Genomic DNA, 18862 nt, shown 5'->3' with positions numbered 1-18862 from the left:
AGGAGGGAACAGGCCATTGGGTAGATGGAAAAGGGGAAAAACATCTTTCTTAGCAAAGATGTCACCACCTGTACCAAGCAAGACTGGCAAGAGATGTGAGGGAGAAGGGGGATGAACTTCCAGAACATGAGACACAAACCAATCACCTGATAATACCAAAGGCTTTGACACATCAATGCTCTCCTGTGCATGGTTCTGGCAAAGATGCTCCATGCTGGAACATTATTGACAAATTCTCTGTTCCCAGCTGGACTCTCAAACCCTCACTGCAAACACAAAAACATCATCCACTTTGGCAGGAACCCCGGGGAAACGTCCTGCCCAAGTAAGGGCAGCATTTCCAGAACCATGGACAGGTCAGGTTTGGATTGCTGAGGACAGAGACTCCATCATATCTTCCTCACTCTGACTGCCCTCACAATGAGAAGTTATTTCTTTCTTTGATGAGGAAATTCAATCTGTTTTCATTTCTGCCCTTGCACTCTTCTCCTTCATGGTTGAGCAGCTGAGATCAGCCAGGCTCCCTCGATTTCATTCCATGCCATCAGGGATTTGCACACACTGATGACACTCACTGGTCCATCCCTGCCTCCTGGGAGCCCCAGGTATCTCAATCCTCTGTCAAACAGTCCTAAGAATATCTTGGTGGCCTTGTACTTGGTTTTGTTTCAGCAAGCCCATGAGATTCTTCTGCTGGGGAGCCCAGAAATGCCCACACCAACCCACCTAAGTGTTGAGGATGTTGAACAATGTTGGCTCCATGGATACAACTCTTTAACTACTTCTCTTGAGACTTGACTTCACCTGGACTTTGGAGCTTACCCAGAATGTTATATATGATAAAACTCTAGCAGTCCAATCCACTGACCCTTTACAAAACCTGTCGATTCTGGGATAGTCTGGGATGATGCCGTAGGAGACACAGTAAATATCCTAGTTGAGAAATGGAGGTTAACACCAGCCACGTCCCTCTCCTAATCCCCAGTTTGCTATTCTTCTCTGTAGCTAACACTGAGGTCACTAATTTTTGATTTTGCCTCCCAAAACTAATCCTAATGTTTTCCTCATTATCCTCTTGTCTGATCTGCTCTTGGTAGTGCTTTACAGTATTATTTACAAAATTGGCCCATACGTGTCTGCGGGAACAAGGTCCCTGGAAAGCCATTAGCAAAGTCAGAGGGAGAAATGCACTGCAAGGAGCAGGTGCTAATGCCCAGCACAGCTGCAAAGCCCAGAGCAGCCTGACAGGGTGAAGAGGGCTTCTCTTCACAACACACCCACAAACTGAACCACACAGGTGCCACAAAATGACCTCACTGATGACACCCATATTATTCCTAGGTATTCTTGGATATTCTGGTTTCCCTGACACACACGTTCCCAGCAAATCTTCCCAAATATCAGCTCTCACTGAAAAGCTGCTGCCTAGGACAGATGGATACGGACTCAAGGGAAGGACTTGGAGTTGTACAGCTGCTGGAAGGAAAACACTCCCCACCACCCCATCACTGGCACAGCTGCAACAAGCAGAACTGGTGTTATGATTTCCATCCAGGTGCCTCTAGAGAGTAACAAGGTTACTCTCTTTTTCTGAAAATTCAACATCTCCAGTTCCTTCAACAGCTCCTCACATGCCTTGTTCTCCTTATCTTTCACCAGCTACGATGAACCAACACAAGATTTGGGGAGGATTTGGGCATCCCTAAACACCTAAATGGGAGAGCCTGCCCATTTCCAGTGGATAAATCATGGCGTATGGACAGGTTTAGAAAGTTGGCAACATACTAGGAGAGAGAGAATGTAATGGAAGGGGAGACTCCTCACTGCCAAAAGAGCCGCAAAGCCTAGACAAGCCTGATGTGGCTGTGGGGGGAATTATGCACCTCTTCTCAAGACACCAACAAAGCACAGCACGCTGAGTGACTTCACTGATGACACCCCAGTGTCCAAAGCTTTGGTCATGACTTCAGCCTTTCCTGAAAAGCATCATCACCACCGAACTTTGGTTTCTTAAACTCACACATTAAAGCTGCCGCCAAGGACAGATGGACACGGACGAGTGAGTAGGATATGACATTGCGGAGTTGCAGGAAGGAAAACATTCCCCTCCTGAAGATTCACCAGGAGGGGCCAGCTAAAAACTGCAGGCTCCAAAATGCCTCAGGGTCAAGGGTAGTGCTTTCCACGCATCCAGGACCAGCATAAAAGCCAGTCCAGAGCCTCTCTCCCTCACACACTTCTCCTGAAGCCTCTTGCTCCTGCTGACAACCAGGTGAGCCTCAAGCCTTGACCCTCCTGCTCCTGCACCCCTGACCCCTCTCTTTCAACATCCTCTGCCCCAGACTCTGCAGCCTTCATCCCTCCCCATGGCCCCACAACAGCCTCCTCACTCCCTCACCCTCCTGCACGAGCGCCCCTCACACCCCCACACCCCTGTCCTGCCTCACCCCTCTCTCTTCCAGGCACCCTCCACACCACACCCATGGCCTGCTACAACCGCTGCAGTCCCTGCGGACCCACCCCGCTGGCCAACAGCTGCAACGAGCCCTGTGCCCTGCAATGCCAGGATTCCCGCGTCATCATCGACCCTTCCCCTGTGCTGGTCACCCTGCCAGGACCCATCATGACCTCCTTCCCCCAGAACACCGCCGTCGGATCCACCTCCTCGGCTGCTCTGGGCACTGAGCTCAATGCCCAGGGACAGCCCATCTCTGGCGGATTTGGCTTTGGCCTTGGCTACGGCCTGGGAGGCCTGGGCTGCTATGGCAGAAGGGGCGGCTACATCTGCTAAGGGCCCTCAGCACCACCCCTGACACCACCAGCTCTGGCCTCTGCCAACAGCTCCTGCAAGCAAAGCACCTTGGCTGATGGGAGTCAGCCTCGCACATCAGACCAGCTCTCCTCAATGTCTTCACCTTCCCTCATCGTTCTTTTGCCTCAATAAACTTCTCCTGCATCAAATCCTTACATGCCTTCTCTCCTTTTTGAATTCTGCCTCACGTGCTTACCCAGCACAGCGCCAGAAATGAACAGGCCATTGGAGTAGATGGAAAACGGCACAAGACATTTTTTTGGAAATATATCCCTACCTGTAACAACCAAGACTGGTACAGGAAAATAGGTTGAGGGGGGACCTTCCAAAACATGACACAAAGCCATCACTTGCTATACCAAAGGCTTTGACACATCAGTGCTCTCGGGTTCATCAATGATTCTGGTTAAGTCTCTCCATGCCAGCACACACTTGTACAAAGTCTCTTCCCAGCAGGAATCGCAAGCCTTGCCAGCAAAGAGGGGAAACTATTTCACATCCACTTAGGCACAAACTCTGGAGTGCAAGCGCTTCAACTCCCCTGTTCAAGTAGATTCAGCAAGAGCAGGATTCCCAGCACCATGGACAGTGCAGATTTGGATCACCCAGCCCTGAGACTCCACCGCCTCTTCCCCTCTGTGACCACCCACATAATGACAAATTCTTTTCTTCTTTGCCCAAGGAATTCCATCTCTTTTCCCTTTTGCCCTTGTGCCTCTGTCCTGGACATGCACACTGCTGGGAACAGCCAGGCTTCCTCATTTCTTTCCCTGCCAGCAAGAATTTGCACACACTGATAACACCCCCGTCAATCCCTGTCTCCTGGGAGTCCCAGCTTTCTCAGCCTCTCCTCTATGAAAGATCCTCCAGCCCCTTGAGAATCATTCTGGACCTAAATTTGACTTGCTTTACTGAGTCTGGATTTCTTCCAACAATTTTCTGAAACCTATCTTGAACACTGGTGACACCTTATTGAACTGAGGCTTGATTGAGACCTTGTGGACCCTTTATTCTCCACCAGCACCACAGGATCAGGCCCTGCAAAGCTCCTACCCACCCAATCAGCCCCCAGCATGACCTGGGGCCCATTGCCATTCCTGCCCAGCTGCAGAACTTCACATTTTCCACTCCTGAACCTCAGGAGAGGCCTTTAACCCCCAGTCTCCAGCTCCCTCTGACCGGTGGCACAACCAAGTGGTGCCTCAGCCACTCCATCAGCTGCCAACTTGCTGAGGGGACAACAGTCTCACTGCCCACATCCTTCTTGAGGAGCTTGGAGAGGGTTGGCCTCATGGATACAATTCTTAAACTACTTCCCTTGAGACCTTACTCCATCTGGAGTTTGGCCACTGATTAACAATCTCTGAGCCCAGCCCCTCAGCCACTCTCAGGCCACTCATGCTTTCTTAGCAAACACAGACACTCTGGGAGCATGGAATGGGAAGGAGCCTCAAGGGCTTCACAAAAGCCTGGAGTTCAACAGCACCCACAGCTCTCTCCTCATGCCCAGGCTGAGTCACTGCAACAGAGCAGACACACAGCTCAAACACCATTTTCTCATGGAAAACCTCCATGAGAAGTAGCTTCACCCCTTGGCACTTGACACAACCCAAGACCACAAAGCCCAGGCTCTCTTCTGTCCTGCTGCTACTCCACTTTGGCCTCTGCTGCATTGCACAGCAGCCACCAACACTTGTGGAGTCGGTTCAGCTGGAAAACATTTTGGACATATAATCTGGATGTTAACCAAGCAAAGCCAATGCCACCAATGTTTAAAAATTTCATTTGGTAAAAACCTAAATGTAAAATATCAAGTACAACCCTTCCTAACAGCATTGCCAAGGTCACCTCTTGGCCTGTTCCCAAATGACACAGCTCTAAGACATGTAAATCCCTCCTGGCATGCTGACTGCACCACTATCCTGGGAAGTCAGTGCCAGAGATGGAAAACAGAGTCCTGAAGGAATTTTCCCCACTTCCAAACTCAACCTCCCTTCGGGCAACTTGACTCCATTCCCTCCTCTCCTATGGCCAGATAAAAGGAAGGCAAGACTAATGTAGAATTATTTCCATTCAGGTAACTCCAGAAGGCAACAAAGAAAACCTTTCTCTGAAAAACTGAACACCCCAGTTCAGTTCCCTAAACTTCTCCTCATTTGTCTTGTTCTCCTTATCCTTCACCACTTTCCCTTCTTTTGTGTAAGAGCCCAGCTCTGTGATCCCACAATGTGACCTTCCTGGGACCAGGTAAGATGAGTGCTACGGATGAAACAACACAAGGCTTTGGGGAGCCTGGGAGGCTATCCCTAAATCACAGGGATTTCTTTCCCATGTCCAAGAGGAAAGGAAAGACATGGAGACAGGCCTGCAGGCTTGCAGCCCAGGTGGGGAGGGAAAGAACATGATGAAACATCCAGATCTATCACACCTGCAAATCCCAGACCATCCTAACAGAGCTGGGAAGGAATGAAGCCAATCTTCACAAGACAGCCACAAACCACAGCACACCAGTGTTCTGGAGTGACTTCATGGATGACACCTCACTGTCCAAAGCTTTGCTCATGTTGTCAGCCCTCCCTGAAAAACAACATCATCACCAAACTTTAGGCTTTATTATTAGAATTTAAAAGCTGCCGTCAAGGTCAGATTGACACAGACTCAAGAAGAGGACATAGAATTGGAGAAATGTGGGAAGGGAAACATTCCCCACCTCAGGACTCACCAGACTGGGTCAGCAGCAAAGAGGTGCTGCCAGGAAAAAGCCTCAAGGCCATGGGACAAGGCTGTCCCACCCCTCCAGAACCAGCATAAAAGCCGGCCCAGAGCCTCTCTCCCTCACACACTTCTCCTCAAGCCTTCTCCTCCTGCTCCTGCTGACAATCAGGTGAGTCTCAAGCTTCTCACCCTCCTGCTCCTGCACCCTTGGCCCCTCTCTTCCAGCACGCTCCGCCACAGCTTCAGCAGCCTTCACACCTACCCACAGCCCCACAACAGCATCCTCACTCCCTCCTGCTCCTGCCCCTCAGACCCCCACACCCTTCTCGTACCTCATCCCATCTCTTCCAGGCTCCCTCCACACCGCACCCATGGCCTGCAACAACATCTGCAGTCCCTGCGGACCCACCCCGCTGGCCAACAGCTGCAACGAGCCCTGTGCCCTGCAATGCCAGGATTCCCGCGTCATCATCAACCCTTCCCCTGTGCTGGTCACCCTGCCAGGACCCATCATGACCTCCTTCCCCCAGAGCACCGCCGTCGGATCCACCTCCTCGGCTGCTCTGGGCACTGAGCTCAATGCCCAGGGACAGCCCATCTCTGGCGGATTTGGCTTTGGCCTTGGCTACGGCCTGGGAGGCCTGGGCTGCTATGGCAGAAGGGGTGGCTACATCTGCTAAGGGCCCTCAGCACCACCTCTGACACAGGAAATTGGACACAGAGCAACAGCTCCTGGGGGCAAAGCACCTCAGCTGACGGTTGCCCTACTTGCACCTCACATGGTCCCTTCCACTTGTTTCTTTTGCCTTTTCAGTCTTTTGCCTCAATAAAGTTTTCTTGCATCAAACCTGAGACAACTCTGCTTCTTTTTGAATTCCAACGCTCTCAAATCCTCACTCAGAATATTTCTGGGAATGAACAGGCCATAGGACTAGATGGAAAAGGGGAACAAAACATTCTTAGCAAATACCTCACCACCAAGAACCACCACAATTATTATGGGAAGCAGGGACTGGGGGGGACACCTCCTAAGACATGACACAAGCCCACTCCCTGATACACCAAAGCATTTGACGAAATCCTCCCCTGGGCATAAAACTGGAAGAGTCACTCTGTGCCAGAACACACTTGACAAATCTCTTCCCAGCAAGACTCTTGAATCCTCACCACAAAAAATAAAAAAATAAAAAAAAAACCAACAAAAAAAGAAAAAACCAAAAAAAACCATCATTCACTTTGGCACAAACTCTAGAGTCTAGAGTGCACGTGCTTCCACTCCACTGATCAAGCAGAGTCAAGCAACTGCGACATTTCCAGCACAATGGACAGATCAGTTTTGGATATACCAGGACAGACTCCATCACATCCTCCACTTTCCAACTACTCTAAGAATGAAAAATTCTTTCCTTCTTTGCCTATGGAATTGCATTCATTTTCATTTGTGCCCTCACCCATTCCCTTCACTGCTGAGAACAGCTGGGCTCCCTGCACCTCATTCCCTGCCATCGGATATTTACACACACCCATGACACCCCCATCCATCCTTGTCTCCTGGGAATCCCGGCTCTCTCATGTCTCCTCAGGATCTTGCTGGTCCTCCACTGCTCTTCTTTCACACTCCACTGCCCCCATCATTGCTGAGGATCTTGAGCAGGGTCAGCCTCATGGATACAACTCTTAACATCCTTCCCTTGAGACTTGACTCCATCTGGACTTCATGCCACTGATCCCCAGCCTCTGGGACCAGCCTCTCAGCCACTCTCAGGCCACACACTGCTTTCCCTGGCCACTTGGGCTTGTTCGGATGATATGGGAGTGTAGAATAGGAAGGAGAATCCAGGACTTCACAAAATGGTTGAGTTCAACAGCAGCCACAGCTCTCCCCTCATGCCCAGGCTGAGTCACTGGCACAGGGCAGACACAGAGTTCAGCCAAGCACCATTTCCTCAAGGGAAATCCTCCAAGAGAACTGGCCTCATCCATTGGCACTTGAAACTCCTTAAGACCCCAAAGGCCTGGCTCACCCCTCCCCTGCTGCTGCTCCCATCTACACTCTCCTCCCTTGCACAGCTGCCCCCAACCCCCATGGAATCCCTTCAGCTGGAAAAGACACTTGACATTCGATCCAAATGTAAACCAAATCTGTTAATGCCACAAATCTCAGAAATGTTTCATTTGTAGAAGACCTAAATGTAAAACGGCATCAAGTCCAACCATTCCAACATCACTTCTAAGGCCACCATGAAACATCCCTAAAGTCCAAATCTCCATGGCTTCTAAATTCCTCCAGAAATGCTGACTAAACCACTGTCCTGGACAGCCATGGACATAGCTTGAAAATCCATCTTCCAAACTCAACCTCCCCTGGGGTAAGTTGACTCCATTCCCTCTTCTCTGATGGCTGGATAAAAGGGAGACAAGACTAATATAAAATTATTTCCTTTTAGGTAACACCAGAAGGCAAAAGGGTCAACCTACTTCTGGAAATTGAACATCCCCAGTCCCCTCACCTGTTCCCCATGTTTCTCTTTCTTATCCATTTCTACTTTCCTTTCCCTTGTGTAAGAGCCCAGCTCTGTGACCCCACAGTGTGACCTTCCTGGGCCCAGGTAAGATGAGAGCTATGGATGAACCAACACAAGGCTTTGGGGAGCCTGGGAGGCCTCCCTAAATCATGGGAGAACTTGCCCATGTCAAACAGGAAAGGAAAGGCATAGAGACAGGCCTGCAGACATGGAGCCATGGCGGGGAGGGAGAGAACATGAGGAAAGAACCAGATCTGTAACCCCAAGCACACCTGCAAATCCCAGATCATCCTAACAGAGCTGGGAGGGAATAAGGGCCAACTTCACAAGACAGCCACAAACCACAGCACACTAGTGTTGTGGAGTGACTTCACGGATGACATTTCACTGTCCAAAGCTTTGCTCATGTTGTCAGCCCTCCCTGAAAAAAAAATCATAATAAAATTTTGGTCTTCATTTAAAAGCTAACCGCAAATGTCAAATAGACATAGACTCAAGAACTGTACATGACACAGCAGAAATGTGGGAAGGAAAACATTCCCCACCTCATCATTCACCAGGCTAGGTAACCAGAGAGCTGGTGCCTGCAAAATGCCCCAAGGCCATGGGACAAGGCTGTCCCACCCCTCCAGAAACAGCATAAAAGCCGGCCCAGAGCCTCTCTCCCTCACACACTTCTCCTCCTGCTCCTGCCAACAACCAGGTAAGCCTCAAGCCCCTGACCCTCCTACTCCTGCAACCCTGGCCCATCTCTTGCAGCATGCTCTGCCCCAGCTTCAGCAGCCCTCATCCCCTCGAATAGCCCCACAACAGACTCCACACACACTTGACCTCCTGCCTCACCAACCCTTACACCCCCACACCCTTGCTGTGCATTACCCCTCTCTTCCAGGCTCCCTCCACACCACAGCCATGGCCTGCTACAACCGCTGCAGTCCCTGCGGACCCACCCCGCTGGCCAACAGCTGCAACGAGCCCTGTGCCCTGCAATGCCAGGATTCCCGCGTCATCATCAACCCTTCCCCTGTGCTGGTCACCCTGCCAGGACCCATCATGACCTCCTTCCCCCAGAACAGCGCCGTCGGATCCACCTCCTCGGCTGCTCTGGGCACTGAGCTCAATGCCCAGGGACAGCCCATCTCTGGTGGATTTGGCTTTGGCCTTGGCTACGGTCTGGGAGGCCTGGGCTGCTCTGGCAGAAGGGGCGGCTACGTCTGCTAAGGGCCCTCAGCACCACCCCTGACACCACCAGCTCTGGGCGCTGCCAACAGCTCCTGCAAGCAAAACACCTCCACTGATGGCCACTCTACTTCTACCTCACTCTGGATCCCTTCAAGTTCTCTCTCTTGCCTTTTAATTCTTTTCCCTCAATAAACTTTTCCTGAATCAAAGTCTCACATGTCTCCTCTTCTTTTTGAATTTCATAGCTCTCACACCCTCACCCATGGGCTCGATACCAAAGGGGCACAACACCTTCCTAAACAAATAGATACCCACCAGTAACAACGAAGAATGAAACAGGAAACATGTTGAATGCTGACCATCCAGAACATGACAAAATCACATGGCCTGCCATACCAACGGCATTGATACAACAATGCTCTCCTGCTGATTCCTCCAGGAAAATCTCTCCATGCCAGCATTCCCTTGACAAGACCCCCTCCCATCACAACTCTCAAACCACACAAACAATCACAATAACATCCATTCTCACAGAAACTCAGGAGGCGCTGCAAGCCCTTCCAGCCTCTCTCAAGAGGATCAAGTATGGCTCCCCAGAGAAGGATTTCCAGAACCATGGAGAGGTCAGGTTTTCATCTCCCTTAACAGACAAACTCCTGCACCTCTTCCACTCTGTGACCATCCTCACAATAAAAAAGCCTTGCCTGCTCAGCCCATGGAATTTCATCTCTTTTCACCTGTGCCATTGCTGACTTGGAACAACCCCCCATCCAGCCATGTCTCCTGGAAGTCCCAGCTTGCTCAGTCCTGCCTGAAAAATCCTTCCAGCCCTTTAAAGATCTTGGTGGCTCTACACTAAACAATGGCCTTCATTCACTGATTCTGTGGTCTTCCTCCCCTGGGGAGCCCAGAACTGTTCACACCTACTGACGTCAGTTTTGAGGATGTTGAACAGTTTTGGCCTCATGGATACGACTCTTGAGCTACTTCATTTGAAGTTTGACTTCAGCTTGACTTTCGATCACAAAGCTCCAGGTCATGTTGTTTCAATATTATCTAACTAGAGCAGTCCACCTCACTGACCCTTCACACCACCTGTACATCCTTGCATAGTCTGCAATGATGCAGTAGGAGACAGTGCCAAAGACATTGCTGAGGTAGAGATAAACACCAACCATGGCTCCCTCATCACCCACAGGAAGATTCTTTTTTTCTGTAGGCAACACAGAGGTCCCTAAGACAGGATTTTCCCCTCCATAATCAACTCTAACTGCCCCTAATCACCTTGTACGAGCTGAACTTGGAAATGCTTTGGAGGGGAAAAATTGTCCCATCCTTGTCTACAGGAACAAGCTCCCTGGAAATCCATGGGCAAGGTGGCAGGGAGTAAATGCATGGAAGGGGCAGGACCTGATGCCCAGCACAGCCACAAAGCCCAGCACAGCCTGACAGGGCTGTAAAGGAATGGGGTCCCTCTCTCAAATGCAGCCACAAACCAAAACACACCTGCTGTCCCATGGGTTGAACTCATTGCTGACATCTCGAGTTTCATAGGCTTTAGTGGTTTATTCTGGTTTCTCTGACATGCACCTACCAAGCAAATCCTCCCAAACACCAACTCTCACTTTAAAGCTGCTGCCAAGGTCGGATGGACACAGTCACAGCAGCAGGATTTCACATTTGAGATTTGCAGGAAGGAAAACAGTCTCCAGCTCATGACTCGTCAGGCCTGGCCAGGTAAAATTTATGTTATGATTTCCATACAGGTACCTTGAGAGAGTAAAAAGGTCAACACATTTGTTTTGAAAATTGAATGTATTCAGGTCCTTCAAGGGCTCCCCAGACATCATCTTCTTATCCTTCACCAGTTTTCCTTTCCAGGTGTCACTCAGAGTCCAGCAGTAGGACCTCACAGCATGAACTAGCTGGGGCCAGCGGAGATGAGTGCTATGAATGAAAAAATCACAAGACATTGCAGGAGCTGAAAAGAGTCTCCAAACCACAAGGATTGCTTTCCCATGCCCAACAGGAAAGACTTGATCCATAAACAGGTGTAGAACTTTGGCAATGGGACAAAGAGTAAGAGAATGTGATGGAAAGGGACACGCATCACCCCCAGAAAAGCTGCAAAGCCCAGATGAATCTGACATCACTGTAGGGGAATGAGGACCCTCTCCACAAGACACCCACAAACCACAGCACACATGAGACATTGCGTGACTTCACTGTTGGCACCCCACTGTCCAAAGCTCACATCCATAGCCCTCAACAAAAGACATCATCAACAACACCCCTTGGTCTCTAATACCTGCATTTAAAAGCTGCTGACAAGGTCAGAAGGACATAGATGCAAAAGTAGAACATGACACTGCAGAGTTGAGGGATGGAAAACACTCCCCACCTCAGGACTCACCACTGAGGCAACCAGGAACTGTGGCCTGCAAAATGTCCCAAGGTCATAGGACAAGGCTGTCCCACCCCTACAGAAGCAGCATAAAAGCCAGACCAGAGCCTCTCTCCCACACACACTTCTCCTCAAGCCTTCTCCTCCTGCTCCTGCCAACAACCAGGTGAGCTTCTAGCCCTGAACAACCAGCTCCTGCACCCCTGGCCCCTCTCTTCTAGCACGCTCAGCCCCAGCCTCAGCAGCCCTCACACCTCCCCACAGACACAAAACAGCCTCCTCACTCCCTAATGGGGGCAACAGTTTGCTTCCTGCAATCCCACGCCACTACCCTGTCTCACCCCTCTCCTCCAGGCACCCTCCACACCACACCCATGGCCTGCAACAACATCTGCAGTCCCTGCGGACCCACCCCGCTGGCCAACAGCTGCAACGAGCCCTGTGCCCTGCAATGCCAGGATTCCCGCGTCATCATCAACCCTTCCCCTGTGCTGGTCACCCTGCCAGGACCCATCATGACCTCCTTCCCCCAGAACACCGCCGTCGGATCCACCTCCTCGGCTGCTCTGGGCACTGAGCTCAATGCCCAGGGACAGCCCATCTCTGGCGGATTTGGCTTTGGCCTTGGCTATGGCCTGGGAGGCCTGGGCTGCTATGGCAGAAGGGGCGGCTACATCTGCTAAGGGCCCTCAGCACCACCCCTGACACCACCAGCTCTGGCCTCTGCCAACAGCCCCTGCAAGCAAAGCACCTCGGCTGATGGTCTCTCTACTTTCACCTCACACCTGATTCCTCCAGCTTCTTCTTTCCGGTCGTTCTTTCACTTCAATAAAGTTTACTTGCATCACAAACTGAGTTGCTTGCTGTTCTTTTTGAATTCTAATGGTCTCACATCCTTGCCCTGTGCAATGCCAGCACTCAACCATTATGTGGGATGCAAAGAGAGCAAAGAACATTTCTTACCAAATATGTCCCCACCAAAAACAACCAACGCTGACATGGGAAACAGGGGAGAGGGGAAACCTTCCAGAACATGACACAAGGCCATCATCTCATCTGCCAAAAGCTTTGACAAAACAGTTGTCTCCTGGGCACTGCTCTGCCACAGTCACTCTATGCCAGCATACACTTGAAAAACTCCCTTCACACCAGCACTCAAGTCTTCCCCGTGAACAGAGGAACAAGAGCATCCACTTGGGCAGGAAATCTCGAGAGCAAGTGCTTCCATTACCTATGCTCAAGCAGACCTGGCAGGAGCAGGATTGCCATGATTATGGCCAGTTCAGTTTTGGACCTCCAAGAAGAGGGACCCCATTCTCTCTTACAATCTGGGATCATCCAAACACACTGAAAAACTCTTCCTTTCTTTGCCCATGGTATTCACTTTATTTTCAAATGTGCCTGTGCCTTCTCTTCCTTCACATGTGCAGTGCTGAGAACAGCTGGGCTCCCACACACTTGGTTCACCATCCACCAGCCTTGTCTCCTCAGAGTCTCAGCTCTCTCAGACTGTCCTCGAGCAAAGATCCATCAGCCCCTTTAAGTGTCTGGTGGCCCTCAACTGGTCTTTGTCCACGACCCCCTTGTGTTTCTTCACATCTCAAGGCCAGAACTGTCCCCATCACTGCACATGAGATCTCACCAGTGCTCTAAAGAGAGGAAGGGCCACCTCTCACAATTTCATGGCAACAATTTCCTGAAATCTCTCTTGTACACAGGTGACCCACCACTGAAAGTAATGCCCCACCACAACCGATTGAGCACTCTGTTCTTGATCAGCACCACAGGGTCCTGCTCACAAAAGCCACTTCTCAGACTCTCAGTCCACAGCATTATCCCGAGCCCAGTGCAATTCCTATCCAGTTGCAGAACTTCACATTTCTCTTGTTTGAACTTTGGTAGGTTCCTTTAAACCCTTAGTCTTGAGGACCTTCTGAATGGTGGAACCGAAAAGTGGTGATCTAGACACTCCATCACCTGCCAGCTCGCTGAAGGGGCAACTCTCCCACTGCTGACATGGAATGGAAGAGTCCAGGACCTCACACCTGGCACAGAGGCAAAGCCCAGACCAGCCTGACTGACCTGGGATACTTTGGGGCCCCTCGTCACAAGATATCCAAAATACAAAACCAGGAGTTCTACAGGCTGACCTCACTGATGACTCCCCACCTCTGCAAATCTTGGTCCGTTTGCAGTCCTCTTTAACACACACCATCAACACCAGCCTTTGGTCTCAAATACTCACACTTTAAAGGAGGAAAGACCACAATGGAAGGGGCAGCTCCTCATGCACAGCACAGCTGCAAAGCCCACACCAGCCAGACATGACGGTGGTGGAATTGGGCCCCTCTTCACAACACACCCACAAAGAAACCGATACGAGTTCCACAGAATTACCTCACTAATGACACCCATATAATTCCAAGGCATTTGTTGTATATTTTGGTTATTCAGATGCACATATTCAAAGCAAATCCTCCCAAATACACACTCTCACTTAAAAGCTGACACCAAGTTCAGATGGAAATGGCCTCAGGAGCAGGACATGACACTGAAGGATTGTGGAAGAAAAACTTTCCCCACATCACCATGCACAAATCTATGACACACAAAACTGAAGTTAAAACTTCTGTTCAAGTACCTCTAGAGTGGAATAAGGTCAACCAATTTTTTTGAAAAATGAATGTCCACAGTTTCTTCAACTGAACATCAAGTCTTTCTATATCCTTCAAACAGTTTTCTTTCCATGTTTCTCTCAGAGCCCCGTAACGGGACCCCAAAGTGTGACCATGCTGGGCCTAGCAGAGATGAGCACTACGGATGAAACCACACAAGACATTGGACAGCAGGGAAGGTGTCACAGGGATTGTTCTCCCATATCCAGCAGGAAAGACCGGGCATATGCACAGGTTAAGAATGTCAGAAATGGGACAGGGAGGGAGAGAATGTGATGGAAGGGGACACCTTACATCTCCAGTACAGCTGCAAAGCCCAGATGAGCCTGACATGGCTGTGGGGGAATGAGGACCCACTCCACAAGACACCCACAAACCACAGCACGCCAGGGACATTGCGTGACTTCACTGTTGACACCTCACTGTCCAATGCTCTGGTCATGACCACAGCCTGCCAAAAAAAACATCTTCATCAACAGCCCTTGGTCTCTAATACCTGCATTTAAAAGCTGCTGACAAGGTCAGATGGACATAGATGCAAAAGGAGAACATGACACTGCAGAGGTGGGGGATGGAAAACATTCCCCACCTCAGGACTCAGGACGCTGAGTCAACCAGGAACTGTGGCCTGCAAAATGCCCCAAGGCCATGGGACAAGGATGTCCCACCCCTCCAGAACCAGCATAAAAGCCAGCCCAGAGCCTCTCTCCCTCACACACTTCTCCTCAAGTCTTCTCCTCCTGCTCCTGCCCAACAACAAGGTAAGCCTCAAGCCCTGATCCTCCTGCTCCTGCACCCCTGAACCCTCTCTTCCAGCATGCTCAGATCCAGCCTCAGCAGTCCTCATGCCTCCCGACAGCCCCACCAGTGCCTCCACAATACCTCACTCTCCTGCATCACTGCCCCACGCACATCCACACCCCAGTCTAACCTCATCCCATCTCTTCCAGGCACCCTCCACACCACACCCATGGCCTGCAACAACATCTGCAGTCCCTGCGGACCCACCCCGCTGGCCAACAGCTGCAACGAGCCCTGTGCCCTGCAATGCCAGGATTCCCGCGTCATCATCAACCCTTCCCCTGTGCTGGTCACCCTGCCAGGACCCATCATGACCTCCTTCCCCCAGAGCACCGCCGTCGGATCCACCTCCTCGGCTGCTCTGGGCACTGAGCTCAATGCCCAGGGACAGCCCATCTCTGGTGGATTTGGCTTTGGCCTTGGCTACGGCCTGGGAGGCCTGGGCTGCTATGGCAGAAGGGGCGGCTACATCTGCTAAGGGCCCTCAGCACCACCCCTGACACCACCAGCTCTGGGCGCTGCCAACAGCTCCTGCAAGCAAAGCACCTGGGCTGATGGTCTCTCTACTTCCATCTCATATCTGATTCCTCCAGCTTCTTCCTTCTCAGCATTCTTTCACTTAATAAAGTTTACTTGCATCACAAATGGAGTTGCTTGCTGTTCTTTTTGAATTCTAATGGTCTGACATCCTCACCCTGTGCAATACCAGCCCTCAACCATTATGTGGGATGGAAAGGGAGCAAAGAACATTTCTTACCAAATATGTCCCCACCAAAAACAACCAATGCTGACATGGGAAACAGGGGAGAGGGGAGACCTTCCAGAACATGACACAAAGCCATCCCCTCATCTACCAACGGCTTGGACACAACAATTCTCTCCTGGGCACTGCGCTGACAAAATCACACTATGCCAGCATACACTTGAAAAATTCTCTTCCCAGCAGCACTCTTGAGTCCTGCCCGGGAACAGAGAAAAAACATCATGCACTTGTGCAGGAACTCCACAGTGCAAATGCTTCCATCCCCCTTCCTCCACCAGACTCAGGAGAGGCAGGATTTCCAGGATTATGTCCAGTTCAGTTTTGGACCTCCAAGATGAGGGAACCCATTGTCTCTTATACTCCATGACCATCCATACAAACTGAAAAATTCTTGCTTCCTTTGCCCATGCTATTCAATTTATTTTCACTTGTGCGCCTGCCTTCTCTTCCTTCATGTCTGCAATGCTGACAACAGCTGGGCTCCCACACACTGGTGACCCTGATTGTCCAGCCTTGTCTCCTGAGAATCCCAGCTCTCTTAGTGCGTTTTCTAGCAAGGATCCTCCAGGCCCTTAAATTTCCGGTGGCCCTAAACTGGCCTTTGTTCACTTTCCCCGTGTACTTCACATCTTGAGGCCAGAACTGTCCACACCACCCCACATGGGAACTCTCCAGCGCTCTAAAGAGAGGAAGGCCCACCGCTCATGACTTCATGGCAACAATTTTCTGAAATCTGTCTTGGACACAGATGACACGGACAGAAGTAATGCCCCACTGCAATCTCCTGGTCTACCTGTTCTCGATCATCACCAACAGGGTCCTGCTCAGGAAAGCCACTTTTCAGACTATTTGCCCACAGAATTATTCAGGGCCTAGAGCAATTCCTGTCCAGAGAGAGAACTTCTCATTTCCCCTGCTTTACCTTTGGGAGATTCCTTGAACCCTCAGTCTCCTGCTCTCTTGCGTGGAACAGCCAAGTGGTGCCTCAGACACTCCACAATCTGCCAGCTCACTAGGGAGGCAACCCAACTAAACAACTGCCACATGGAAGAGAAGATTACAGGTGCACACATCTGGCACAGAGGCAAAGCCCAGACCAGCCTGACTGACCTGGGATACTTTGGGGCCCCTCTTCACAACACAAACAAAAACCCAAAATCAGGAGTTCTACAGGCTGACCTCACTGATGACTCCACACTTCTCTAAACTCAGGTCATGTATTCAGTCCCCTTTGACACACACCATCAACACCAGCCTTTGGTCTCAAATACTCACACTTTAAAGGAGGAATGACCACAAAGGAAGGGGCAGCTCTTCAGGCACAGCACAGCTGCAAAGCCCACACCAGCCGGACATGACGGTGGTGGAATTGGGCCCCTCTTCACAACACACCCACAAAGAAACCGATACGAGTGCCACAGAATTACCTCACTAATGACACCCATATAATTCCAAGGCATTTGTTGTATATTTTGGTTATTCAGATGCACATATTCAAAGCAAATCCTCCCAAATACACACTCTCACTTAAAAGCTGACACCAAGTTCAGATGGAAATGGCCTCAGGAGCAGGACATGACACTGAAGGATTGTGGAAGAAAAACTTTCCCCACATCACCATGCACAAATCTATGACACACAAAACTGAAGTTAAAACTTCTGTTCAAGTACCTCTAGAGTGGAATAGGGCCAACCAATTCTTTTTGAAAAATAAATGTCCACATTTCCTTCAACTGAACATCAAGTCTTTCTGTATCCTTCAAACAGTTTTCTTTCCATGTTTCTCTCAGAGCCCCGTAATGGGAGCCCCACAGTGCAACCGTGCTGGGCCTAGCGGAGACGAGCACTACGGATGAAACCACACAAGACATTGGACAGCAGTGGCGGTGTCACAGGGATTGTTCTCCCATATCCAGCAGGAAAGGTCTGGCATATACACAGGTTTAGAATGTCAGAAATGGGACAGGGAGGTAGAGAACGTGACCAAAGGGGAGACCCATCATCTCCAGTACAGCTGCAAAGCCCAGATGAGCCTGACGTGGCTGTGAGGGAATGAGGACCCTCTCCACAAGACACCCAAAGACCACAGCATAACTGGGACATTGGGTGACTTCACTGTGGACACCCCACAGTCCCAAGCTCTGATCACGTCCACATCCTGCCAAAAAAACATCTTCATCAACAGACCTTGGTCTCTAATACTTGCATTTAAAGCTGCTGACAAGGTCAGCTGGAGATGGAATCAAAATCAGAACATGACACTGCAGAGCTGCACAAAAGAAAACACTCCACACCTCAGGCCTCACCATGCTGAGTCAACCAGGAATTGTGGCCTGCAAAATGCCCCAAGGCCATAGCACAAAGCTGTCCCACCTCTCCAGGACCAGCATAAAAGCCAGCCCAGAGCCTCTCTCCCTCACACACTTCTCCTCAAGCCTTCTACTCCTGCTCCTGCTGACAACCAGGTGAGCTTCAATCCCTGACCTTCCTTCTCCCGCACTCGTGGCTGCTCTCTTCCAGCACGCTCAGCGCAAACATCAGCAGCCCTCATGCTTCCCCACAGCCTCTACAACAACCTCCACACTCCCTCACCCTCCTGCATTACCGCCCATAACAACCACACCACTGCCCTGCCTCACCCCTCTCTCTTTTCCAGGAACCCTCCACACCACACCCATGGCCTGCAACAACATCTGCTTTCCCTGCGGACCCACCCCGCTGGCCAACAGCTGCAACGAGCCCTGTGCCCTGCAATGCCAGGATTCCCGCGTCATCATCAACCCTTCCCCTGTGCTGGTCACCCTGCCAGGACCCATCATGACCTCCTTCCCCCAGAACACCGCCGTCGGATCCACCTCCTCGGCTGCTCTGGGCACTGAGCTCAATGCCCAGGGACAGCCCATCTCTGGTGGATTTGGCTTTGGCCTTGGCTACGGCCTGGGAGGCCTGGGCTGCTATGGCAGAAGGGGCGGCTACATCTGCTAA

General features: G+C 50.8%; 6 protein-coding genes across 6 annotated transcripts; all 6 read left to right on the top strand.

The window, feature by feature from the left end:
• The first annotated feature begins 2482 nt into the window (after nt 1–2482).
• On the top strand, nt 2483–2791 carry LOC136555899 (feather beta keratin-like). Its single transcript, XM_066548937.1, has one exon. The coding sequence runs from the start codon at nt 2483–2485 to the stop codon at nt 2789–2791; it is 309 nt and encodes a 102-aa protein (XP_066405034.1).
• A 3107-nt stretch (nt 2792–5898) lies between these two features.
• LOC136555891 (feather beta keratin-like) lies at nt 5899–6207 on the top strand. The gene has a single exon (XM_066548928.1). It carries the CDS (start codon nt 5899–5901, stop codon nt 6205–6207), a length of 309 nt encoding a protein of 102 aa, XP_066405025.1.
• A 2757-nt stretch (nt 6208–8964) lies between these two features.
• Nucleotides 8965–9273, top strand: LOC136557668 (feather beta keratin-like). Its single transcript, XM_066551796.1, has one exon. It carries the CDS (start codon nt 8965–8967, stop codon nt 9271–9273), a length of 309 nt encoding a protein of 102 aa, XP_066407893.1.
• Nucleotides 9274–12012: 2739 nt separating this feature from the next.
• Nucleotides 12013–12321, top strand: LOC136557590 (feather beta keratin-like). Its single transcript, XM_066551675.1, has one exon. It carries the CDS (start codon nt 12013–12015, stop codon nt 12319–12321), a length of 309 nt encoding a protein of 102 aa, XP_066407772.1.
• Nucleotides 12322–15283: 2962 nt separating this feature from the next.
• LOC136557530 (feather beta keratin-like) lies at nt 15284–15592 on the top strand. Its single transcript, XM_066551544.1, has one exon. It carries the CDS (start codon nt 15284–15286, stop codon nt 15590–15592), a length of 309 nt encoding a protein of 102 aa, XP_066407641.1.
• Nucleotides 15593–18553: 2961 nt separating this feature from the next.
• On the top strand, nt 18554–18862 carry LOC136557484 (feather beta keratin-like). Its single transcript, XM_066551408.1, has one exon. The coding sequence runs from the start codon at nt 18554–18556 to the stop codon at nt 18860–18862; it is 309 nt and encodes a 102-aa protein (XP_066407505.1).

This window comes from Molothrus aeneus, chromosome 1 (assembly GCF_037042795.1).
Source record: "Molothrus aeneus isolate 106 chromosome 1, BPBGC_Maene_1.0, whole genome shotgun sequence".
NCBI classification, from domain to species: Eukaryota; Metazoa; Chordata; class Aves; order Passeriformes; family Icteridae; genus Molothrus; species Molothrus aeneus.
This window is presented reverse-complemented; position numbering and strand designations above follow the sequence as displayed.